Below are 21919 nucleotides of genomic sequence, written 5' to 3' on the forward strand. Positions count from 1 at the left end.
ACTATACCAATAAAATCCACGCCATTATGGTGAAACGAGCCGTATGATGCAGACATGAAACACCACTTTATCATTTATGTAAGATGCATATCATTCTCAAAATCGAGACTTACACAGAATTGATATTGTCAGGTTCGTCTTTTAAAGCACTTCTTATCATGATTTTTTTGCGGCGAATTCTTATCATGAATTTGTAACCATTTAAACATTTGTAAGCATTAAATATTTGTTTAATACGTATCTGTTTAAATTTGTAACCATTAAACAGATATTAAACAAATCAAAGTCAGAGCTCATATTTACACTGTCAGAATACACTTGGTAATTCTTTAAAAGAGGCTTGAATTGCCAAAACGTCTTGTATTTAAAAACAGATGGTGTATTTAGGAATGGAAGAGAAACAAAAGATCAGCAGGCTGCAGTGACGTCTCCAAGATAACAGTGGAAGAGCTGGCACTACGTATGGCATGGATGGTCGACGCACTAGTCAAGTCAATCTTCTCCCCTGAAGAGATGGAAGAGATGCTCCCTCATCAGGAAGTCAATGTTCTACGGATCGCTCACAGCCACGGGTGATGGACCCGTACAATCGTATGCAGCGCCGAGGAAAAGGAAAGGCATACAAAACCCGCCGCCGATTGAGAACCACCGCACCTTCAATACGCGCACGAGACCATCCGGAGGGCCCTTGATTGGATTCCCTGTCTGAACGGAGCCCTGCGCTGTTCTTCCCTACAGCAACCGGCAGCATCTTCTGGGACTTCGTTGCCTGCACTGCACGCCACACGTTTTTGTCTTCATTAGTTCTTGTAGAGAAGATGATATGAATTCATTTATTTGCTTAACATGCGAATGAACAAATTGAAAAACCGTGCTTCGGGAGAGGGAAAATAAGTGCAATATTACAGGTTTGAAATGGGAGAATGCTGGAGCGGGGAGAAACGCAACGCGTTTCAGCTGAGCTAGTTCCAGGGAACTTCATGGAGGAAATTGGCGTCGATAGCCAAAAGATTGGATTCATGCGAACTGAGCCTGTATCTTTGACCTTCCTTTCTGCACATGGACAATCAATTAGTCATCATCATACAGGACAGAGGCTAACAGGCCTATAAATACCATTACCTGTTGTTGGATCATATCAGCAAGTGCTTCCATACCAACATGGATTTCCACTCTTCCCCTCGGCGTTTTCCGGCTTACCTCCTACTATGCTTATGCCTTATGATAAACATAAGCAGAGGGTATGGATCTCAAAAGGTATGGCCAATTCATCACCCTGCATTTTATGGCATAGTGTTGGTTCTGTTCGATGCTAAGATATGTTTTATGTTCCTCTCCACGCATAGCTGTACATCGTTTACCTGGGAGAGAAGAAACATGATGACCCTTCTCTGGTAACATCTTCGCACCATGACATGCTCACCACCATTCTTGGAAGGTAAACCTCAGAACAAGCTTCCTATCTTTCCGAGTTTGGTTCTGATCTTCTGAATGGCAATATACATTTAGAGGACAGAGTATTTCGTTCGACAATTCCGAGAAAGGCTGCCATTTTATTTTTCCTCATCACTTGTTGATTTGTTTCAGCAAGGAAGATGCGTTGGCCTCCATCACTTACAGCTACAAGCATGGCTTCTCCGGCTTCGCAGCGATGTTAACAGATGACCAAGCACAAGATCTTGCAGGTGGGCCAAGTTTACTACAAAAATTGCTTCGCTAATTCTCTGATGGTCTAACACTATCCTGTTAAGATAACCGAATTGGAGAATTCAATCCTGATGCATGATCCTTTCTTCTGAAGAAAGAAACGTATTTGGTGATTATTATTTGCTCATTAGTTAAGCTGTTTATCTTTCTAATCATCGATATGAGTTCGAGGGTGGGCAGTCATATGGTTCTTATTCCCGTTTTGTGGAAACCTACTCCGGATCAATGTATGGTCTCTTTTCTGCAATACAACTTATTTGTAGTTGTACACTCATTTAGTATGAAGCTGCACATCTGCAGTAGCCTTACGATCCTGCCTGATTATTATTTCAATTTTTCCTATTTCTTAGGTGACTGAAAAATAACTACTTTTAAGTCACTGCTGAGAATTGTCCAATCAAACTTCAGAATTCGTGAAAGGGTAAAATAAGGGGCGAGAAAATTTTGATCTTGGGACTATCAGTAGTTAACTGAGAAGCAGACAATTTCTTTCTCGGGTTATGAGGATCCTTTCTTTTTGTTACTCTGTGATGTATACACCACATATACATAACTAACTGGCGGCTTCTGATTTAGAATTTTAGTTCCTCATGTATCTTTTTGACATGTTCAGAGCTACCTGAAGTTATCAGCGTTACTCCAAATCAGCATCATGACTTGATGACCACAAGAAGTTGGGATTTCCTTGGCATGAACCTGGACCATCAGCCACCCAGTAAACTTCTGCAGAGGAGCAAATATGGAGAAGATGTAATTATCGGGATAGTTGACACTGGTCAGTCCTTCATTGCTAACAAGTTAAATTAGAGAAAAAAATCTTCACCAAGCAAATTCCTGCTAAAACACTGCAAATGCAATTGATGCAGGGATCTGGCCTGAATCAAGAAGCTTCAGCGACGAAGGATACGGACCAGTACCGTCACGATGGAAGGGTGTGTGTCAGCTGGGGCAGGCCTGGAACAGCACCAACTGCAGCAGGAAAATCATAGGCGCACGGTACTATCCTGCGGGTCTGGACAAGGCTGACCAAGCGAACAATTACATGTCGGCACGGGACATTAATGGGCACGGGACACATACCGCATCCACAGCAGCCGGTGCAATAGTAGAGGGGGTCAGCCTCCATGGCCTGGCAGCAGGGGTAGCACGGGGTGGTGCGCCCCGAGCGCGCCTTGCAGTGTACAAGGTTGCATTCGAGGGCCCGAAGAAGGTGCAGCTTGCTAGTGCCGCGCTGCTAGCAGCTCTGGATGATGCGATTCATGATGGAGTTGACATCCTATCCCTATCAGTCCAATATAATGACAATTCATTTGGTTCACTCCATGCAGTCCAGAAGGGTATTACCGTTGTTTATGGCGCGGGAAATAGCGGGCCTAGACCACAAGTCATTTCTAACACAGCCCCTTGGGTCATCACAGTCGCAACGAGCAAGATCGACCGGTCTTTTCCAACTGCCATTACCCTTGGAAACAATCAAACCATCGTGGTATGCACAAACATGATCTTTGTTAGAATCCTGGGAGGCAACTTTGCTCCACCTATCATCCTCAAACACTTACCACTCAATATTTATGCATAACTTTTCATATTTGCAGGGTCAATCACTCTATTACATGATAAAAAATGAATCCAAGAGTGGGTTCCAGCCACTTGTACAAGGTGGAAGGTGTGTCAGATGCTATTCGCTCAATTGACTACATTTATAAATAGATGTCATTTTCTGCTTAGGCATTAAGATCTGAATCCAGTTGAGCAATTATTGTGGTCTTTCTGTTTTCAGCTGCTCAATCGAGGCACTAAATGGCACGGAAATCAACGGAAAAATTGTTCTATGCATTAAAGAAACTTTTGGCCCAACAGCAGACATTCTCCCAGACGCCATAACAAATGTTAAAAGTGGTGGGGCATTTGGTCTTATTTTCGCAATATATACCATAGATAAGCTTTTGAGCACCGAAGATTGTGTGGGCATTGCATGTGTCATTGTCGACATTGATATCGGGTTTCAAGTTGCAACATACATTGGAAGCCAAGGGTAAGAACCTATTTTGTGGCCTTCCATGCTTAGTTGCTTACAGATGTTATCTTTTATCCAGCAATTATTTAAAGACTCAATAAACTGTGCTTTAACTTGAGCAGCTCGCCCATTGCCAAGATTGAGCCAGCAAGTACTATAACAGGAAACCGAGTTCCTGCTCCAAGAGTCGCATTTTTTTCTTCAAGAGGCCCGTCCGCCAAGTACCCTACAGTTCTTAAGGTACACAAGCTAAAATGAGCGCATTCTGTTGTCCTTGCAATATATATACTATTATTCCAGAAACAATTTTCGGAAAAACACCAACTAGTAGGGATTGATCGTAAGATTTCTCTCAGAAATAGGGACGTTAAGATGATTTTGTTTGACAGGTTAGCACTACCTTCACACGGTGAAATTATCTTAATCCCATTATAACTACTTTAACAGCTTGACATAGCCGCACCAGGAGTGAACATCTTAGCAGCTACAGGAGACGGATATGTGTTCGACTCAGGGGCATCAATGTCAACCCCACATGTAGCAGGCGTCGTAGCATTGCTAAAGGCTGTACATCCTGATTGGTCTCACGCTGCCCTAAAATCAGCAATTGTTACCACTGGTAAATTCCTAAAACATTATATCCACATGAAACACTATCCTCATCAATCCACTCACACTTTCTTAACAACGATTTGCTCTTCTTTGCATGGGTAAAGCATCAACCAAGGATGAGCATGGCATGCCGATGCTAGCAGAAGCACTACCCCGGAAGGTCGCCGACCCATTCGACTATGGAGGAGGAAACATAAATCCTAATGCAGCTGCCGATCCCGGCCTTGTTTACGACATCGATCCGAGGGACTACAGCAAGTTCTTCGCTTGCACGATTCAGAAATACGCTATCTGCAACATTTCTACATCGCCGGCATATCACCTAAACCTGCCTTCCATAGCCATTCCTGAGCTAAGGGGTCCAATTAAGGTGCAGCGAGCAGTCACGAACGTTGGCGAGGTCGACGCGGTTTACCGAGCCGATATACAGTCCCCCTCAGGAGTGAGGATCAAAGTCGACCCACCAACCCTAGTCTTCAACGCGACAACGAAAGTGCACGCCTTCAAGGTCAGCATGACGCCTCTGTGGAAGGTGCAAGGCGGCTACACGTTCGGCAGCCTGACTTGGCGCAACGAGCGCCACTCGGTGAGGATCCCACTAGCAGTCCGGATCACAATCCAAGATTTCTACGCCGATGTTGCATAGTAACGAGGAATGTCATATGAAAAATAAAGATTGGTGATGTTACGGATTTTAGCATGAATCACAAGATTATTTGTAGTACTTACGATTTGTAGTTTGTACTTGAAGAAATTTGTTTGCAATAGAACACTACTGTTATTGATTTTTGTCTGAATGCTCGGTTCTCGATTTTACCCCCGACGAATCACACAACGGAAATCGCTGGAGAGAGAGGAGGATGGCTGGGACGAACCTGGCGGCGTGGGCGGCGGAGAGCCTCGCCTGATTAGCCGTGGCCAGAGCCGAGACGGGAGTGGGGGTCCGCGTACGTTGACCTCCGGCCGCCGGAGTCGACGGGACTCGTTCTGGTCCCGGTATCGCCGTGCGGCTGACCTTTTTTTTAGGGGGCGCCGTGCGGCTGACGGCCATTGTTCCCCAGCCTCGTCGTTCTGATCCTGTACATGGGCCTCAATAAATTGGGCCGTGCTATCTGGATGAGACAACTTCGGCGTTGAGGCCGTTGATGTAGCGTCGAGCCACAGCGCCAACACTATGTCTCGCTTACATCGTTTTTTTCAACGCGTTTTTGGCTTTTTAAACGTTTTTTTTTGTTTATTTTTTCAACATTTCGGTTTTCTACCTGTCTTCCTTAGCTTTTGGATAAAAGAATTAATTTTTTTTACACGAAAAAACATGTTTTTTTCTTTCGCGAGAGTCACAGTTTTGCTTCTGCTAGAGACACAGTTTTGCTTTCGTGGGAGTCACGGCCGTGCCTATCAGAAACGAAAAAAGACGCTTTTTTTATTTTTTTATTCCTTTCGCGAGAGTTACGGTTTTGCTTTCGCGAGAGGCACGGTTGTGCTTTCGCAAGAGTCACGGCCGTGCCTCTTAGAAAAGAAAAGAAAAACGTTTTTTCTGTTCTTTTTCTTTCGCGAGAGTCACGGGTTTGCTTCCGCGAGAGGCATGGTTACGCTTTCGCGAGAGTCACGGCCGCGCCTGTCGGAAACAAAAAAATAATGTTTTATTTTTTCTTTTTCTCTCACGAGAGTCACGGTTTTGTTTCCGCGAGAAGCACGGTTATGATTTCGTAAGAGGCACGGGCATGCCTCTTTCGGAAAGGGAAAAAAATCGTGCTTCCGGTTCGGATTTTTTATTTGGTTTTTTCCGTAAAAAAGTTTGTCAAAACCTTTCAACATGGGATTTAGTTTTGAAGATCTAGACATGAGAAATTCAACGGTGAAAGCGATTCGAGATTTGAATGCACAGTATAAGAGATAATTCTTTTTGAATAAATGGATCTACGAAAAAAAAAAACTCTGAGGTTGTGACAAATGGCGCACATGCAGCGATCTTTGCAATGCATACTCCTCAATTAGTGATTTCGGCATCCATCTCGTCTGAAGCTTTCCTATGGGCTAGCCCAATAGCTTGTTACTCACTCGTCCGTTTGTGGGATTGTTTGTAGAATTTTCTTTCCTTTTTTTTCCTTTTTGGTATTTTTATTTCTTCTTTGGTTTTTTCTCATTGTTTTATTTCTTTTTTATTTTAAGTTTCGTTTTTCTTTGCTTTCTCTTTGTTTATTTCATGGGTTTCTTCAGGTTTTTTATTTCTCATATTCCTTATTTCTTTGATTTTTTTGTTTCTTCCTTGGTTTTTTATGGTTTTATTTTTTTATCGGCTTATACTATTTTTTATTCTTGTGCACCTGTATCCTCGGTTTTTGTTTCTTTCTTTTTGTTTTTTGTTTCATTAGTATTTTTTACTATGTTTGTTTGATTTTCATCGTATATTTTACATATACATCAAGAATATTGTTTAAAACCATGTTTAATATTTTACAATCACAAGTTCAACATTTTTTAATACATGGTTAATATTTTTATATGAATTTTAAACATTTTTAAAATGCTTGATTAAAAGTTTATAAATACAATATTAACATTTTGTGAATACATGATTAATATTTTTCTATACACATTTAACATTTTCAAATGCTTGATTAACAAGTTTTTATATAGTATTAGAATCTTCTTAATGCATGGCCAACATTTTTTCTATACACATTTAACAGATTTCAAATGCTTAATTAACATTTTTTAATGCAAGATAAATATTTTTTAATATAATGGTCAACATTTTTTTATACATATTTAACATTTTTTGAAATGCTTGATTAATATTCCAATAATTGTTTACATTTTTTAAATGCTTGATAAACATTTTTTAAATACATGATCAAATTGTTTCATACACATCGTATTATTTTTGTATACATGAGAAACATTTTCTCTATACATGTTTGACATTTGTCAAATGCTTGGTTATCATTTTTTCAACGTTTTATGTATAGTGTTTTTGTATATATTTCTTTAAAATATTTGAAAGTATAAAAAAGTAAATAAAGCTGAAAACAAAAACAAAGTACGTGAAAGAAAAACGAGGTTGTGGTCTCCCGTGCGCCTGGGCCGACACATTCAGGCGAGGCTTCCCTCTGTCTCGCGTGTAGCAAGACATAGAGGCGCCAGAGTCACAGTCACACTCTTCAATTCCGCACCTCGCTACAATAAGTAGTTTCTTTAAGCGAAGGCAAAAATCAAGTACTCTTTTAGTTCAGAAGAAAAGAATTGACAGTCAATTAACAAAAAACCGGACAAAAGCATTCACAGTCCACCGAGCGGCACAGACAAGATAACCTACACATAACACTACAAAGAAGACCTGTCGAGGTGGCACATTGGTGTCATCGTGTCATCGCCATCACTTCTCTCCAAGCAAGGGCGATCACCATCCCTTCACCATGAACGAGCGACTTTGACTTCACCACATACGACTGTCGACCCAACATATGGCATAGAGGCGTGTGGAGTCACATGAAGGGCTATTTTTTTCGAAAAGGGGGGCTCCCCGGCCTCTGCATCAGAACGATGCATACGACCACCTTTATAAAAATCAAATAAGTTCAACAAGGTCTTGCAGTCACATGAAGGGCTATGCCACGCACTCAAGTGTTAACAGCTCTACATTCATCCACAAGGATAATGCTAATCTCCGTTACTGTTCGCTGTTGTCCGCGTCCAATTGCTGCCATGACATGCTCAGCTTTGTTCTGCACACGGCTAATCTTTCGAAATCGAGCTTGCCGTTCCTTGATCAGCTCGATGATTTCGGTGGCTTGGTGCATGTTCCTTGACCGGCCAGCTGTCCCAGCATTGATCAATGCAACGATCGCAGCACAATCAGTCTCCACCAGTAGCGGCGCTTGGGACCAGTGCAGGGCTACTCTAAGCCCCTTCTCGCACGCCGCTAGCTCAGCTTCCAGAGGTCCATGACAGTTGAACAACCATCTACATGCAGCAAAGATTATCTGTCCTTCGTGGTCATGTAAAATCATACTCCCTCCGTTTCAAAATAGATGACCCAATTTTGCACTAAAGTTAGTATAAAGTTGAGTCATCTATTTTGGAACGGAGGGAGTATATACCTGCACTCGCTTCGCCCTCTGCTGCAACATAAGAGCCATCAAAGTTGAGCTTGACATGTCCCGCTGGAGGGAGCTCCTATTTGACATCACAGGGAGTAAACGAGTTGGCATATGAGTACTCATTGTGATACATCCACTCAGGTCAGCCGGGAATTTTCCATTGGTAATGTCCGCCTGCGGGTAGTGCTTGATCATGAGCAGATAGTCCATGTATCCACACAAAAATCGTTTAGATGCTTCAATTGGAATCATTGGCTTATCATGGGCCAGTTCATTATGCACATGCCACACACGCCAGAACACCATTGATAACTAACATGCGTTGTGTGTCATTCAGTTATTGGAGGAGCATTAGCAGCTCCGGTTCAGAATTTCTGAGCGCATCATCACGCGAAGATTCCAAACGTTTTTCATTTCATTCCAAAGGGCATGCACACAATTTCGATTCTGACGGAGAGCCACGAAGAAGAACTATACAAAGTTGACACAGTAAGTAGTTGCATCTTTGCCTTTGTTCTCATCTTAAGAACATGTACAGGGTGCGCATCCATGTAAAACTTGGAGACGTGTACCATCGTGCTCGAAATTATGTCGGCAAGTCATACCAACATGAGCTAACGATGAACCAACCTGTCACGTGCGTGCACTACGGAGCCTCGCTGTCAAGAGACCTGCAGCACATCCCAGATTATCATATCGCAGTCCATCAGACACTATAACACGCATACGATCCGATCCTTTCATCAGCCAACAGAGTTACAAATCGTTGTCTTCAGCGCACCGAAAACCATTTAACAGCAATAAACTAATCGATAATGGCAGTGTAAGACAATAAGTTTTGGGAAACCAGCACAACCCTCTAGGGGTGGCTTATCTCATTATATATAATGGTTGTGTTACAATATGTACCATATACGTACATAGGTACAGAAGCTATACATAGTCTAACACCCTCCCTCAATCTTAGCCACTTTCTAAAGAACTGAGAAGGGTAAGATTGCGCCTACAAGCCTCAAACTGTGGCAGCGGTAAAGGCTTAGTGAAGATGTCTGCAAGTTGATCCTTAGATGAGATAAACTTGATCTAGAGTTGCTTCTGTGATACACGTTCCCGTACAAAGTGATAGTCAACTTCAATGTGTTTCATTCGGGCATGAAATACTGGATTTGCAGAAAGGTATGTAGCACCGATGTTATCACACCAAAGAATAGGAGGCTGTGGTTGAGACAAACCCAACTCCTGAAGCAAAGACTGCACCCAAATAATCTCTGCAGTAGCATTAGCCACAGCCTTGTACTCAGCTTCAGTACTGCTACGTGACACAGTAGCCTGTTTCCGAGCACTCCAGGCGATCAAATTAGAGCCAAAGAATACTGCATAACCCCCCGTGGATCGCCTGTCATCTGGGCTACCAGCCCAATCTGCATCAGAGAAGGCCGAAAGGACCCGAGAGGAAGTCGGCTGAATATGCATACCAAATGTCAGGGTGAACTGAACATAAGGAAGAATGCGTTTTAACAGCAGCCCAATGAGTATCTCTGGGAGCCTGAAGATACTGACAAACCCTATTAACAGCATAAGAGATATCTGGTCTCGTGATCGTCAAGTACTGAAGTCCACCAACAATGCTCCTGTACTCTGTGGCATCCGCAGGAGACAAAAGCTCACCATCAACAGCTGTTATCTTGTCGGTAGACGACATGGGTGTGGTGGTCAGTTTGCACTTCAGCATGCCAGCTCTCTGTAACAACTCCAAGGAGTACTTCTTCTGCGTAAGGACAAGACCAGTAGCACGAGAAGTGACCTCAACTCCAAAAAAGTAGTGAAGCTTCCCAAGATCTTTGACCGCAAAATCAGCACTAAGAGAGCAGACAAGAGCATCAGCAGCATACTGAGAAGAGCTGACAAGGATAATATCATCGACATATACCAAAAGATACATAGTGACTTCTGGCTTCTGTAGAAGAAATAACGAAGTGTCAGCAGTAGACGGCACAAACCCATGAGCACGAAGGGCAGAGGCAAGGCGGGCATGCCAGGCACGAGGAGCTTGCTTCAAACCATATAGTGCTTTGGAAAGACGACAGATATAGTCAGGACGATCAAGATCAGAGAAACCAGGCGGCTGTTTCATATAAACCTCTTCCTCCAAAAATCCATGTAGAAAAGCATTCTGCACATCAAGTTGACGAAGTGACCAACCACGAGAAACATCAATAGAGAGAAGAAGCCGAATAGTGGTAGGCTTGACGACAGGACTGAAGGTGTCCTCATAGTCAAGACCATGACGCTGCCGAAAACCGCGAGCAACAAGTCGCGCTTTGTAACGCTCAATAGATCCATCCGAATGCTTCTTCACTTTGAATACCCATTTTGAGTCAATAACATTTACCCGTGGTGGTGGAGGAACGAGAGTCCATGTCTTGTTACGAAGAAGAGCATGAGACTCCTGCTCCATAGCCTCTCGCCAATGTGGAATGCGCAGGGCAGCCTGATATGAGCAAGGCTCAGAAGATGGATCCGCAACAGCAGCAGCCAAACAAGCAGCCAACCAAGCAACCGTACCATCCTTACGTTCCTTAGGTTTGAAAATGCCACTGCGACTGCGTGTATGTGGTCGAGACACAGGAACCACCGAGGTCGACGGAGCAGCCTGCAACGGGCTGGAGGACGGCGATGTTGACGAGTCAGCCGGTGACGAGGAGCCAGTCACGGTAGCCTCGGACTCGGTTGGCGAAGAAGGCCGACCCACCGGCGAAACCGGCAGAGCAGACGAAGCAGCTGGCGACTCCGGCATCACAGACCGGGCCGATGGCGAGCTCGGCATAGTGGGCCGTGGCGCGGCCGGTGTCGCGGGCCGAACCGCTGATGAAGGCGACGTGAGGACCCGAGCCGCGGGTGAAGACGGCGTGACGGGCCGAGCCGCAGGCGAAGACGGCGTGACGGGCCGAGCCGCGGGCGACTCGGCGGCCGCTGGCGAAACGAACCGAGCAGTGGAGATGCTCGGCGCGACGGGCTCGTCGGGTGACCATGCATGGGCACGCGAATCGATGCCATGCAACATAGGGTGATCGACGTGCCCACCAGAAGACGACGATGATGATGGTGAATCCTCCAACAGCTCCAAACGAGCTCCACGTCCGGTTCCTGCACCATGGTTAGGTAACAGCAAAGGAGAGTATGCAACATCATCAAATTGGTCAGAAGCAACAGAGGATGAATGCAGGGATGGTGGTTCGACAGTGGACACAGGAAGGTTGGCAAAGGGAAAAACATGCTCATCAAACACGACGTCCCGAGATATATAGACACGATTAGTGGGAACATGAAGACATTTGTAACCTTTATGAAGAGAGCTATAGCCAAGAAAAACACACTTCTTAGAACGAAACTCAAGCTTGCGCTTGTTATATGGACGAAGATGCGGCCAACAAGCACACCCAAATACCTTGAGAAAGGTATAATCAGGTTGTTCATTAAGGAGAACCACAATGGAAGTCTTCATGTTTAAAACACGAGTAGGAGTACGGTTGATGAGAAAGCATGCAGTGGTGAAAGCATCACTCCAAAACTGAAACGGAACAGATGCATGGGCCAAAAGAGTAAGACCAGCTTCAACAATATGACGATGCTTACGTTCGACTGAACCATTCTGGTGATGTGTATGTGGACATGCTAAACGATGAGCTATCCCAAGCGACTGAAAGAAAGAGTTGAGGTTGCGATACTCGCCCCCCCAGTCTGACTGGACATGAACAATTTTGTGCTTGAGAAGACGTTCAACATGTTTTTGAAACTGAACAAAAATATCAAACACATCAAATTTGCGTTTAATAAGGTAAAGCCAGGTAAAGCGACTATAAGCATCAACGAAACTGATATAGTAATTATGACCACTGACAGAAGTCTGAGCAGGACCCCATACATCTGAAAACACAAGTTCTAAAGGATGTTTCACCTCACGACTGGACTCCGAAAAAGGAAGTTGATGACTCTTCCCCTGCTGACAAGCATCACACACTGCTACATCTTTATGACTAGACAAACTAGGAAGCTCATGACGACGCAAAATATGACGGACAATAGGTGTGGCCGGGTGACCAAGACGAGCATGCCACTGTGACGGAGAGACCCGAACTCCACTGAAAACACGAGCGACACCAGGATGCTCCAGACGGTAGAGGCCCTGGCACAACGCCCACTAAGAAGAATGTCCCTCGTGCCCCGATCCTTAATAAAAAGATCAAAAGGGTGAAATTCACAAAGCACATTATTATCACGTGTGAGTTTAGGAACTGAAAGAAGATTACGGGTCACAGATGGAACTCGAAGAACATTGCGAAGCTGAAGACTCCTATTGGCATGTCTAGTGAGAAGAGATGCTTGACCAATATGAGAGATGTGCATACCTGCTCCATTGGCGGTGTGGATCTTGTCGGAGCCATGATAGGGTTCACGAGTGTGAAGCTTCCCCATCTCGCTGGTTAGATGCTCTGTCGCCCCAGAGTCCATGTACCAGTGTGGATCGATGGAGTAGGACTGAGTGTGTCCCTGTTGCTTCTGCGGCGCGGGACGATCAACCATGGCGACCTGACGGGCATTGTTGCGTGTATCTTTGCCGTCATTGCCAAGACCAAGGAAGCTTCGCTGGAAGCGCTTATGACACTTGGAGGCCCAGTGCCCATCGCGGCCACAAAGCTGACACACACGTGGACCGCCAGCCCCCGGTAAGGTCGCAGTAGGTGGGGGGGGGCCGAGGCGGGCGACGGTGGCAGCCCCAAGGGAGACCGGGGTGATGAAGAAGAGCGTCCACCCTTGGTGGCGGCGTTGGCCGAGAGGGAGCCAGTGCCCCTGGTGCGGCGAGTCTCGACCCGTTGCTCAGTGAGAAGGAGCCGAGAGAAAACCTCGTGTGCCAGCATGGGTGTCGAGTTGCCCCGCTCGTTGATGATCTCGACTAAGGCATCATACTCCTCATCAAGACCATTGACAATAAACGAGTTGAACTCGGAGTCGGTGAGGGGCTGTCCAATGGAGGCCAATGTGTCGGCGAGGCCCTTGACCTTGTTGTAGAACTCAGTGGCAGTGGAGTCAAGCTTCTGACACTCTCCAAGCTGACGACGGAGTGCAGAGACACGAGCCTGGGACTGCGCTGCAAAGGTGCGCTCAAGGATGGTCCAGGCCTCATGAGACGTCTTCGCGAAGACAACAAGGCCGGCAACTGCCGGCGAGAGCGACCCCTGGATGGAGGAGAGGTTCGCCTGGTCCTGCCCCGCAGACGCGATGGGCCGGATTGTAGATGTAGCCTAGCAGGTAGTGACTCCCCAAGAGCGGGAGAACTTGCGCACGCCAGAAGATGTAGTTGTCGGCGGAGAGCTTGATGGTGATGAGATGACCGAAGTGAAACGGCGGCGGCGAAGACAATCCCATCAAGGAGGCTGCCTGGGGTGCAAACACCATGGAGGCAGCCGGAGGCACCGAAGCCGATGCGGGAGGAGGCGGGACCGCAGGCAGGGCGGGCGCCGCAAAGCTCGCGGCCGGTGCGGACGCCGCAAGGCCCGCGGCCGGGGCGGACGCCGCCAACCCCGCCAGCGGGGTAGTGTGATCCGCTTGCGGCAGGAGCGGCGGGACGACGCCTGCGGAGTCCGCAGAGGACGGCGGCGCCGCGGTGTGGACCACGAGGTCACGCCCAAGCGAGGGCGCCGGCGGCGTGGAGAAGACGGAGCCGATGCTCCTTGTCCCGATCGGAGCCGGAACAGAGACGGCATCGAGCGGGAGGTTGAGCAGAGCCGCAAGAGAGGCCGGGAGGAAGCCCGCAGCAGTGGAACCGGTGGTGGCGGCGCTCGACATGGCGGCGGCGCGATCGGTGGCGCGGCGGCGGCGGTGAAGGCGGCGGCGGCGGTGCCGGTATTAGGGTTTAGAAGCGGAAGCGATCGTAACCTAGCGTGATACCATGTAAGACAATAAGTTTTGGGGAACCAACACAACCCTCTAGGGGTGGCTTATCTCATTATATATAATGGTTGTGTTATAATATGTACCATATACGTACATAGGTACAGAAGCTATACATAGTCTAACAGGCAGGCAAACCGCGACAGCTTCTCACCCATCAAGTAGAGTAGAAACGTACTCAAATCACCTGCACACGCTTTTCATCAGAGACAAGAAGAACATTTCCATCCACTAAGACGTGGACTCGTGGCGTGTGCCAGTCAAAACCCGTTGCCGGGTCAACTCTGGATCCTGCATAAATATACACCACCCGGGATGTTGCTGCCCACGACATCGAGTTGGAGCAGCCGAGCAGAGGTAGTAATCACAGAAGAATCTGCTGCCCCTGCGTGCTTGTTTGGAGCTTGGTGCCTGGAGGCGAGGCTAGGAAGAAGATGACGAGGCGGTTCTTGCCTCTTTGCGCGCTCCTCATCGTGCTGCTCTGCATGGCGGCGAGCCTCGCGGAGGGGAGGCGCAGCGGGGGGCGCCCCATCATCGGCGGCGGCAGCGGCGGGGCCAGAGGGAGAGGGTCAGGCAGCCCGCGCGGCCTCAGCGGCGGCACCTGGGCGGCGTGCGTCGGCTCCTCGCTGCTGGTCGCGGTGGCCATGCTCTTCTAGCTTGCAGCGGCGAGAAGAACTCAAGAAGGATGGTTGGGCAATGTAAATGTTCTGTGGATTCGTTGGTTCTTTACTACTACTGTCGATTTGATTGTTGTTGTATATACGTACAGATACATTCGTGAGCGGATTGATGAATTCATTTGACATGTTCTATCTTGATTAAGTGGATTATGGGCAGTTTGTTCATATTGAGACACCGTATATGTGGATGTGCATGATCTCTCCTCGTCAAAGTATCGTAGAGACAGCCCATGTGATTTCGCAGTGTGTTTAGCATCAAATCAAATACTACCACACAAACATAGTTTATTTTCATAACATTTCACAGAACCACATCGTAGAAACATAATGTGGTTATGTTATGTCAAATACATACTCCCTCGGTAAAGAAATGTGGTTATGTTATGTCAAATACATAACATTTCACTGGACTAAATACTCTTATATTTTTTTAGGGAGAGAGTACATGTAAATATCTTAGATCTGTAGTCCATCATCTCGAAAACTCACAGGGGCACAAATGCATGCAACCACCCATTTGCTTCAAGATTGATGCATTAGTTTATGTCATTAACCCTTAATTGCTACACTTGGGGTCCATGCATGCTATCTTTTAGCAGAGTTGCATGCGTCACCCACCCCACCTCTCATGTTTTTTTATATTTTATCTTCAAATTTGAATCTATTGTATCTTTCAAACCAAAAGTACAAATTAAGTTTCATTTGCATATTCATGTTCGTTGCAATGTGTGCTTTCGAATAAGACTAGTTTTGGATACATTCAACACCTTTTTAAAGTTTACCAAGTTTCAAATATTAAAACTTGCTAGTCATAATATTATGTTTTACAAACTTATTATTTATTCTATCAAGTTATACTAGTTGAAACGCTTTTAGAACTTGTCAAAATGTTAGAGCCCTCACATGGTTTTAAGTTTCACTTTTGAACGTACTGATTTTATTGTTCATTTTAAGTTTCAGCAGTTGAAACTTAGCAAAATTTTAAATGCGTCAAAATGTATAAAAATTGGTCTTGTTTCAAAAGATATAATAGAATAAAATTGCAAGTCAAGAGAAAAGGCATGAGAAATGGGGTGGGTGGGGGTATGCACTCTCTTTCAAAGGTTGTACTAAAAACTGCATAGATGCAGTAATTAAGCTCTAATCACAAAACCATCTTCTGGATTTAGACGCAATCAAACGGCTGCATGCATGTATGCATGCCCCACCCCTGCTTGCCATAAATCATCTTCTTCGTTCATCTCACCTTCTTCTCCTTTCGTAGACCTAGGGTATCCCCCAACTCCTGGTGAAGGAGCAAAGGTAGAGAACCATGTAAGAAAGATAAAGTCAGTATGATAATAATGATGACAAAGGTAGAAGATGGAGATAACTAGACATAGAGCAGACCATGGCACATCCGCGAATGGCAGACAGAAATTCAGAAGCATTAACTTTACAACCCTGTTTGGAATCCTGAAAAGCCATAAAAGCCATAGTAAAATCGCAGGAATGCTATTTCCGTAGGAAATGTTCATTTTCTTTCCTTTGGAGTGCAAGAATCGTAGGGAAAGTGTAGGATAGGAATAAGGTTCCCTTTGAATTTTAGGGCATCTTTCTTTCACATGATAAAAACAGACATGAACAGATTTTTTTTTGAACATGTTACCATGACATGTGGAATCTTAGAGGAATCGAAGACACTCAAATTGCTAGTTGCATCACAGAAAAAAAAATAAGAATTAGATTAAAAAATAATGAGAATGTGAATGGAGGGAGAGAAGCCCATATCCGATTCTTATAGAAGAGTGAACCCTCGAACCCGGGTTGGCGACAACTCGCCTTGAAGCTGTCTACCACTAGACGACAGGAGAGGTCTCACAAGAATTAGATATCATACCTCCGGGCTTATCCATCTCCAAATCAATTAGCCTACTGGCACTTGGGAAGAACCTCCTAGCGCCATGGCGAGTGCGTCCTGTTTTCACTCAAGCCACCTAGGTTTGAAAAAAGTTAAGGAGAAAACTTCCCCTCTTGGCTTTTTTTTAATTAGCCTACTAGCAAAGTACGTAAAATTATTTCCAAAAAAAGAAGAAAGGATGAATTCTCTTCAAAAACTGAGGTAATGAAAAGTTTTTTTTCTTTTTGCAATTTTGCACATGCTTTCAAATATGAGTGCGGCTAGATCTCAGTCGACTTAGACTTAATCAAATGATATAGTATGTAGGAAAAAGAAGAAGAAAAACTAAAAAAAATTACACAGATCTTCATGCAAGATCAAACAAATATCGAGAAAGCTAAGTACCTGCCGACTGGTCGTTAGGGATAGGCACGTACGATTCCCGCACCCGTACATTCTAAATCCCGCGACGGAAAAAAAAAGTAGCCGCAGCAGGATTAGAACCCCGCACCTGCAGCCTCACTACTAACCTTGCCTATATCTGATGACCATCTCAGCCAACCAGATGTTTTGTCTAGAAGTGGGCTAATTCTGTAGATATGTGATTACCACGAGTAGGCCACTGCTATGGTGCAGCCCTCCATTTGATTTTTTTTCTGTTACGAATTGGTAATACTCGGATTTTGTTGTATTTCTATAGAGAATTCATTTTCGTTTTTTCTTTCACTCATGAATCATTTTGTGATTCACTTCTTGATGGAAGTAGGCATCCCCGCAAGAACGATATTTCTATAGAGGATTCTACATGAGATGCCCTTGGACAGGTGGGAGATGTTGGCGAAGGGAAGGTGGCGCGTCGTGTCATGGTAGAACCCAAGCAAATCTTCATAGTAATTTGGTGAGAGAGGGATCATCATAGGTGGGAAGACTATATGTAGTTACAACATAACAATTGTGTAGTCATCGGGTTGTAGTCATCAACATGGTTATTTTTATAGTTATCAAGTTGTATATGTTATAGAAACATGATTATTGTAGACCGACTTACCCATTATTTGGTTTACAAAAAATCGTTGTAAACATTCCTCGGCAACTATTGTGTAAATAGCATGATAATATAGGCTTTTCGGACCTGATATTTTACATGCAACCACCAGGTATTTTTGACCCGTGAGAAAAAGTTGTTGAAAACATATCACCGATAACTTTAAAGTAATAGCATGGTAAGATACGCCCCTAACCTGATAATTTAGGTACAAACACCATGATAACTTTGACCCGTGGAAAAAAGTTGTTGAAATTAAAACATACCGCGGATAACTTCTAAGTAATAGCATGGTAATATATGCCCTCGGACCTGATAACTCAGGTACAAACACCACGATAATTTTGACCCGGAGAAAAAGATATTAAAAACATACAACCAATAGCTTTTGTGTAAATAGCATGATAATATATGCTTTCGGACCTGATAACTTATATACAAACATCACAATAACTTTGACCCGTGGAAAAAAGTTGTTGAAAATATACCACCAATAACTTATGTGTAAAAGCGTGATAATATATGCTTCCGGACCTGATAACTCAGGTACAAACAACACAATTACTTATGACCTGTGAAAAAAAGTTATTGAGAACATACTCTATAAATAACATGGTAACACAGAATCCCGGACCTGATAACTTATTTAAGCACTGTAGACCTGATAACAGGTACAAATACCAAGGTAACTTTGAACCAGGTGAAGAAATTATTGAAAACATACACCGATAATTTTTATGTAAATAGCATGATAATATACTCATCCATATATGATAACTTACATACAAACACCCCGTTAACCTTGACCAGACGCTTTTTGTTGTTGAAAATATACCTCGGTAATTTCTGTGTAGATAACATGATCATTTAAACACTATAGATCTGATAACTTAGGTACGAACACCACAATAAATTTTGAACCAGGTGAAAAATTGTTGAAAACATACGCCCGATAATTCTGTGTAAATAACATGATAATATACGCATCCACACCTGATAATTTACATACAAACACCGCGGTAACCTCGACCAGACGATTTTTCGTTGTTGAAAATATACCCCGGTAACCAAAATGCATAACTTGTGTGCAAAAACAGTGATATTTTTCGTAGCTAATAACGTAGACTCAAACACCATAGTAAATTTTCACCGGGGGAGAAGTTGTTGAAATATATCCCGATAATCTTCGTGTAAAGTTTGCACGTTGCCCATGCTAAACTTAGCATGCTTCTCACGCTTATCAGCATTATAATGATAGAGTTGTCAACCTTTGTCATGTTATTTGTTATCAGAGCGTTATGTTGAAGTTACCATGATGGTCATGTCATAGATATCACGCTGCTTATTCCAAGTTATCAAGACTGTTTTTTTTTTTTGCTAATATGGTAGAAAGAATAAGGGTTCAAATACCCCTGTTTATGTATTGTGGACAATAAAAAAAGATGGGTGAGTTGGTTAGTGGCTGTAGTAGCTAGTTGGGAGACCAAAGTTTAAGTCCCCTTTTAAGCACTTTATTTCTTTTTTTTCCGCTATCTAGACTAATTGATATAAAACCAGCCGAGTGAAAAAAATCTATGAACCGAGATGAGATAAAAATCGGTGGAAAGAAAATCTAGAAGAAAAAAAATCGGGAAACGGGAGGATCGAAGGAAAGACGCAGTGGGTCGTTAGCACAGTCCAACAAATATAGCATAACAAAACTGTTCAAATATTTAGTACTCTTCCCTCCTGGCTGTGGACCCATGACGTGTGGTGCGACTAGTCAACAGATCTTGCCGGGTCAACTCTGGACCAGGCTTAAAGATCCATGAGCACAGCAGCTGCGCACACCCACAGCATCGAGTTGGAGGGGAGAGCAACCACACACCAAATCTACAAGCTGCCTGCGCTGGCCTGGAAACCTTGGAGATCACAAGATGAGAAGCTTCTTGCCTCTGTGCGCGCTCCTCCTCGTCCTGCTCTGCTTGGCTAGCCTCATGGACGTCACGGAAGGAAGGTTCCGAGCCGCAGGCGGCGGCGCCCGAAGCAGCGGCAACAGCAGCGGCGGCGGCAGCCCGGGAAGCCTGAGCGGCGGCACCTGGGCGGCGTGCGTCGGCTCCACACTGCTCGCCGTGGCGCCCATGCTGCTGTAAGCTGCTTTGAATCAGCAAGCACCTGGCGATTCTGTGATATGGCTGGCTAGCACCTAGCAGCCCAGCATATGTGATTTGTCTGGTGTGCAATTTGAGGTCAAGATGGATGGAGTTGGATGCATTTTCTTCCTCCACCTTAACTCCTTCGGATGGTAGCTTTATGTGATTGCGGTGTGTTTTTCCAATTCAAAATACGAATATGTCATATTACGATATCTACATCGTCTTCAAAATAGTACTTTGTCATTAATTTCCCACACCGAGGGACAGGCCCAGGACAGGAACGAGCGGAATCAATGTGTTCTAATTTCTGCCCTTGCACCGACCATCCAACGGACCATGGATTAAACGGCCACTGCCTGAAAGGACTATGCTATGTCCAGGGGACCGCCGGTTCTAACCGCCTTTCCTTTAAGTTTCAGTATTTGAAACTCTTTCTAGAATTATATTGTTTATTTAGTATAGAATAGGAGAAGAAGGGCTTCATTGCCCCCCAGTATTCCAGCATGTAGCTTTGAAAAAGGCAAGGTGTTGTTCAAGGTTTCCTATCCCATTCAACATTTTACATTTTGGCGCAATATATTATATCCCTTCCTTGGGGTACGGTACCATATCAAATTCATTTGGGCAACGGGATAATAAAGCGAACAAAGACCATAAAAAGAGATTACAACATCCAGAACAAAGCCTATCAAGCCAACCTTCCCTCACTGCGGTGCAAGCATGGTGCCTCATGCAAAGGTAATTTAGATGCAGAGACTAGTGTTATAGACCTGCTATTTTAGATGCAGTCAGGTCAAACCAAATGTTTGGATAGCATAATACGAAAAGGACTCCTACATTTTATACCACAGGTAGTAGTTTCTTTTTCGTTCGAGGGACGATAGGATGTAATAATTTTCTTTTTTTGGAAAATATCAAAAAATTTATAAAGATTCATTAAAAGTACAAAACACCCCAAACATAATAAATATTACATCGAGGTCAATGGACAACCGAGCGACCATTACCGCCGCCAGAACGAGCCACCAGCGTGCCGCTGTCGCCCCTTCCATACGGAGCTTGTCGATAACAGCCGAAAAGTATTCGTGACATGCCCCTAAGGACCAGCGTTCGGGAGCCATAGTCGTCGCCATTGAATCCTTTAATCAATCTGAAAAACCTGACACCAAATTTCGCCGTTGCGTACGCACGACGAGAAACTCTAACCTTGCCGCTCCGAGGAGCTGGCGGGAATCTACGCCGGAGCTCCGTCTAACCCGTCCCGACATGTAATAGTTGATTAAACATATTTAGAATATATCCTCCTAGCATATATTTTTAACACAGTATATACGCAGATGCTCATACATAGGCACATACACTCAGCCCTAGAACGCACGCAGACACATCCTACCCCTATGAGCACCTCCGAGAGACTGAGCCGGCACATCATTTTGAGATTGATAAAGTCGCCACAGACATCTTTGTAGTCGAGAGGAACATTTCCTCTCACTGACCGCACATCGTCGGAAGGCCTGAAATAAATTCAGGAAAACGCGAGCACCAATGTCAAGTATGAGACTTGAACTCTGATGGGCAAGGGATAACACTGTCATCCTAACATATTTGGTGACATTGCAATGGATTATGATATATTCAAGGTTATTGCAAACTAATCTTGTGTTGGAACCTATCCACCCGGGTTCAAGTAACATACTTGTATTGATGCCTGCATTTTTCTCAATTTATCCTAGGATTTAATGTCTTTATTCTTTAAGTGATATAGCTATGTGCACATCAACAACGAGAC

The 21919-nt window shown here is 44.6% G+C and overlaps 1 protein-coding gene and 1 long non-coding RNA gene across 3 annotated transcripts; one reads left to right on the forward strand and one right to left on the reverse strand.

Annotated features, from left to right (window-relative positions):
- Positions 1-271: 271 nt before the first annotated feature.
- On the reverse strand, positions 272-5380 carry LOC119269264. 2 transcript variants are annotated; one of them, XR_005133511.1, is made up of 6 exons: positions 5212-5377; positions 2327-2430; positions 1362-1743; positions 1123-1276; positions 907-1053; positions 272-774 (listed from the first exon to the last, which is right to left on the reverse strand). It is a non-coding gene; the product is annotated as an uncharacterized LOC119269264 (long non-coding RNA). The 2 variants fall into 2 exon arrangements; XR_005133510.1 differs by having other exon boundaries at positions 1362-2430; positions 5212-5380.
- LOC119269262 (subtilisin-like protease SBT3.8) lies at positions 1161-5107 on the forward strand. The gene is made up of 10 exons (XM_037551060.1): positions 1161-1257; positions 1347-1438; positions 1588-1685; positions 2321-2482; positions 2574-3193; positions 3303-3373; positions 3488-3742; positions 3847-3964; positions 4172-4343; positions 4441-5107. The coding sequence occupies exons 1-10, from the start codon at positions 1162-1164 to the stop codon at positions 4980-4982; spliced, it is 2226 nt and encodes a 741-aa protein (XP_037406957.1). The 5' UTR covers position 1161; the 3' UTR covers positions 4983-5107.
- Positions 5381-21919: the final 16539 nt, after the last annotated feature.

Source organism: Triticum dicoccoides, chromosome 3A, assembly GCF_002162155.2.
Source record: "Triticum dicoccoides isolate Atlit2015 ecotype Zavitan chromosome 3A, WEW_v2.0, whole genome shotgun sequence".
Classification (NCBI taxonomy): domain Eukaryota; kingdom Viridiplantae; phylum Streptophyta; class Magnoliopsida; order Poales; family Poaceae; genus Triticum; species Triticum dicoccoides.

Bases quoted from the DNA above. Each gene is read 5' to 3' on its own strand.
- LOC119269262 (XM_037551060.1), top strand. From the start codon at position 1,162: ATGGATTTCCACTCTTCCCCTCGGCGTTTTCCGGCTTACCTCCTACTA. The intron at 1,439-1,587 runs GTAAACCTCAGA...GATTTGTTTCAG, and splicing joins CTCACCACCATTCTTGGAAG to CAAGGAAGATGCGTTGGCCT. The intron at 3,965-4,171 runs GTACACAAGCTA...CTACTTTAACAG, and splicing joins AGTACCCTACAGTTCTTAAG to CTTGACATAGCCGCACCAGG.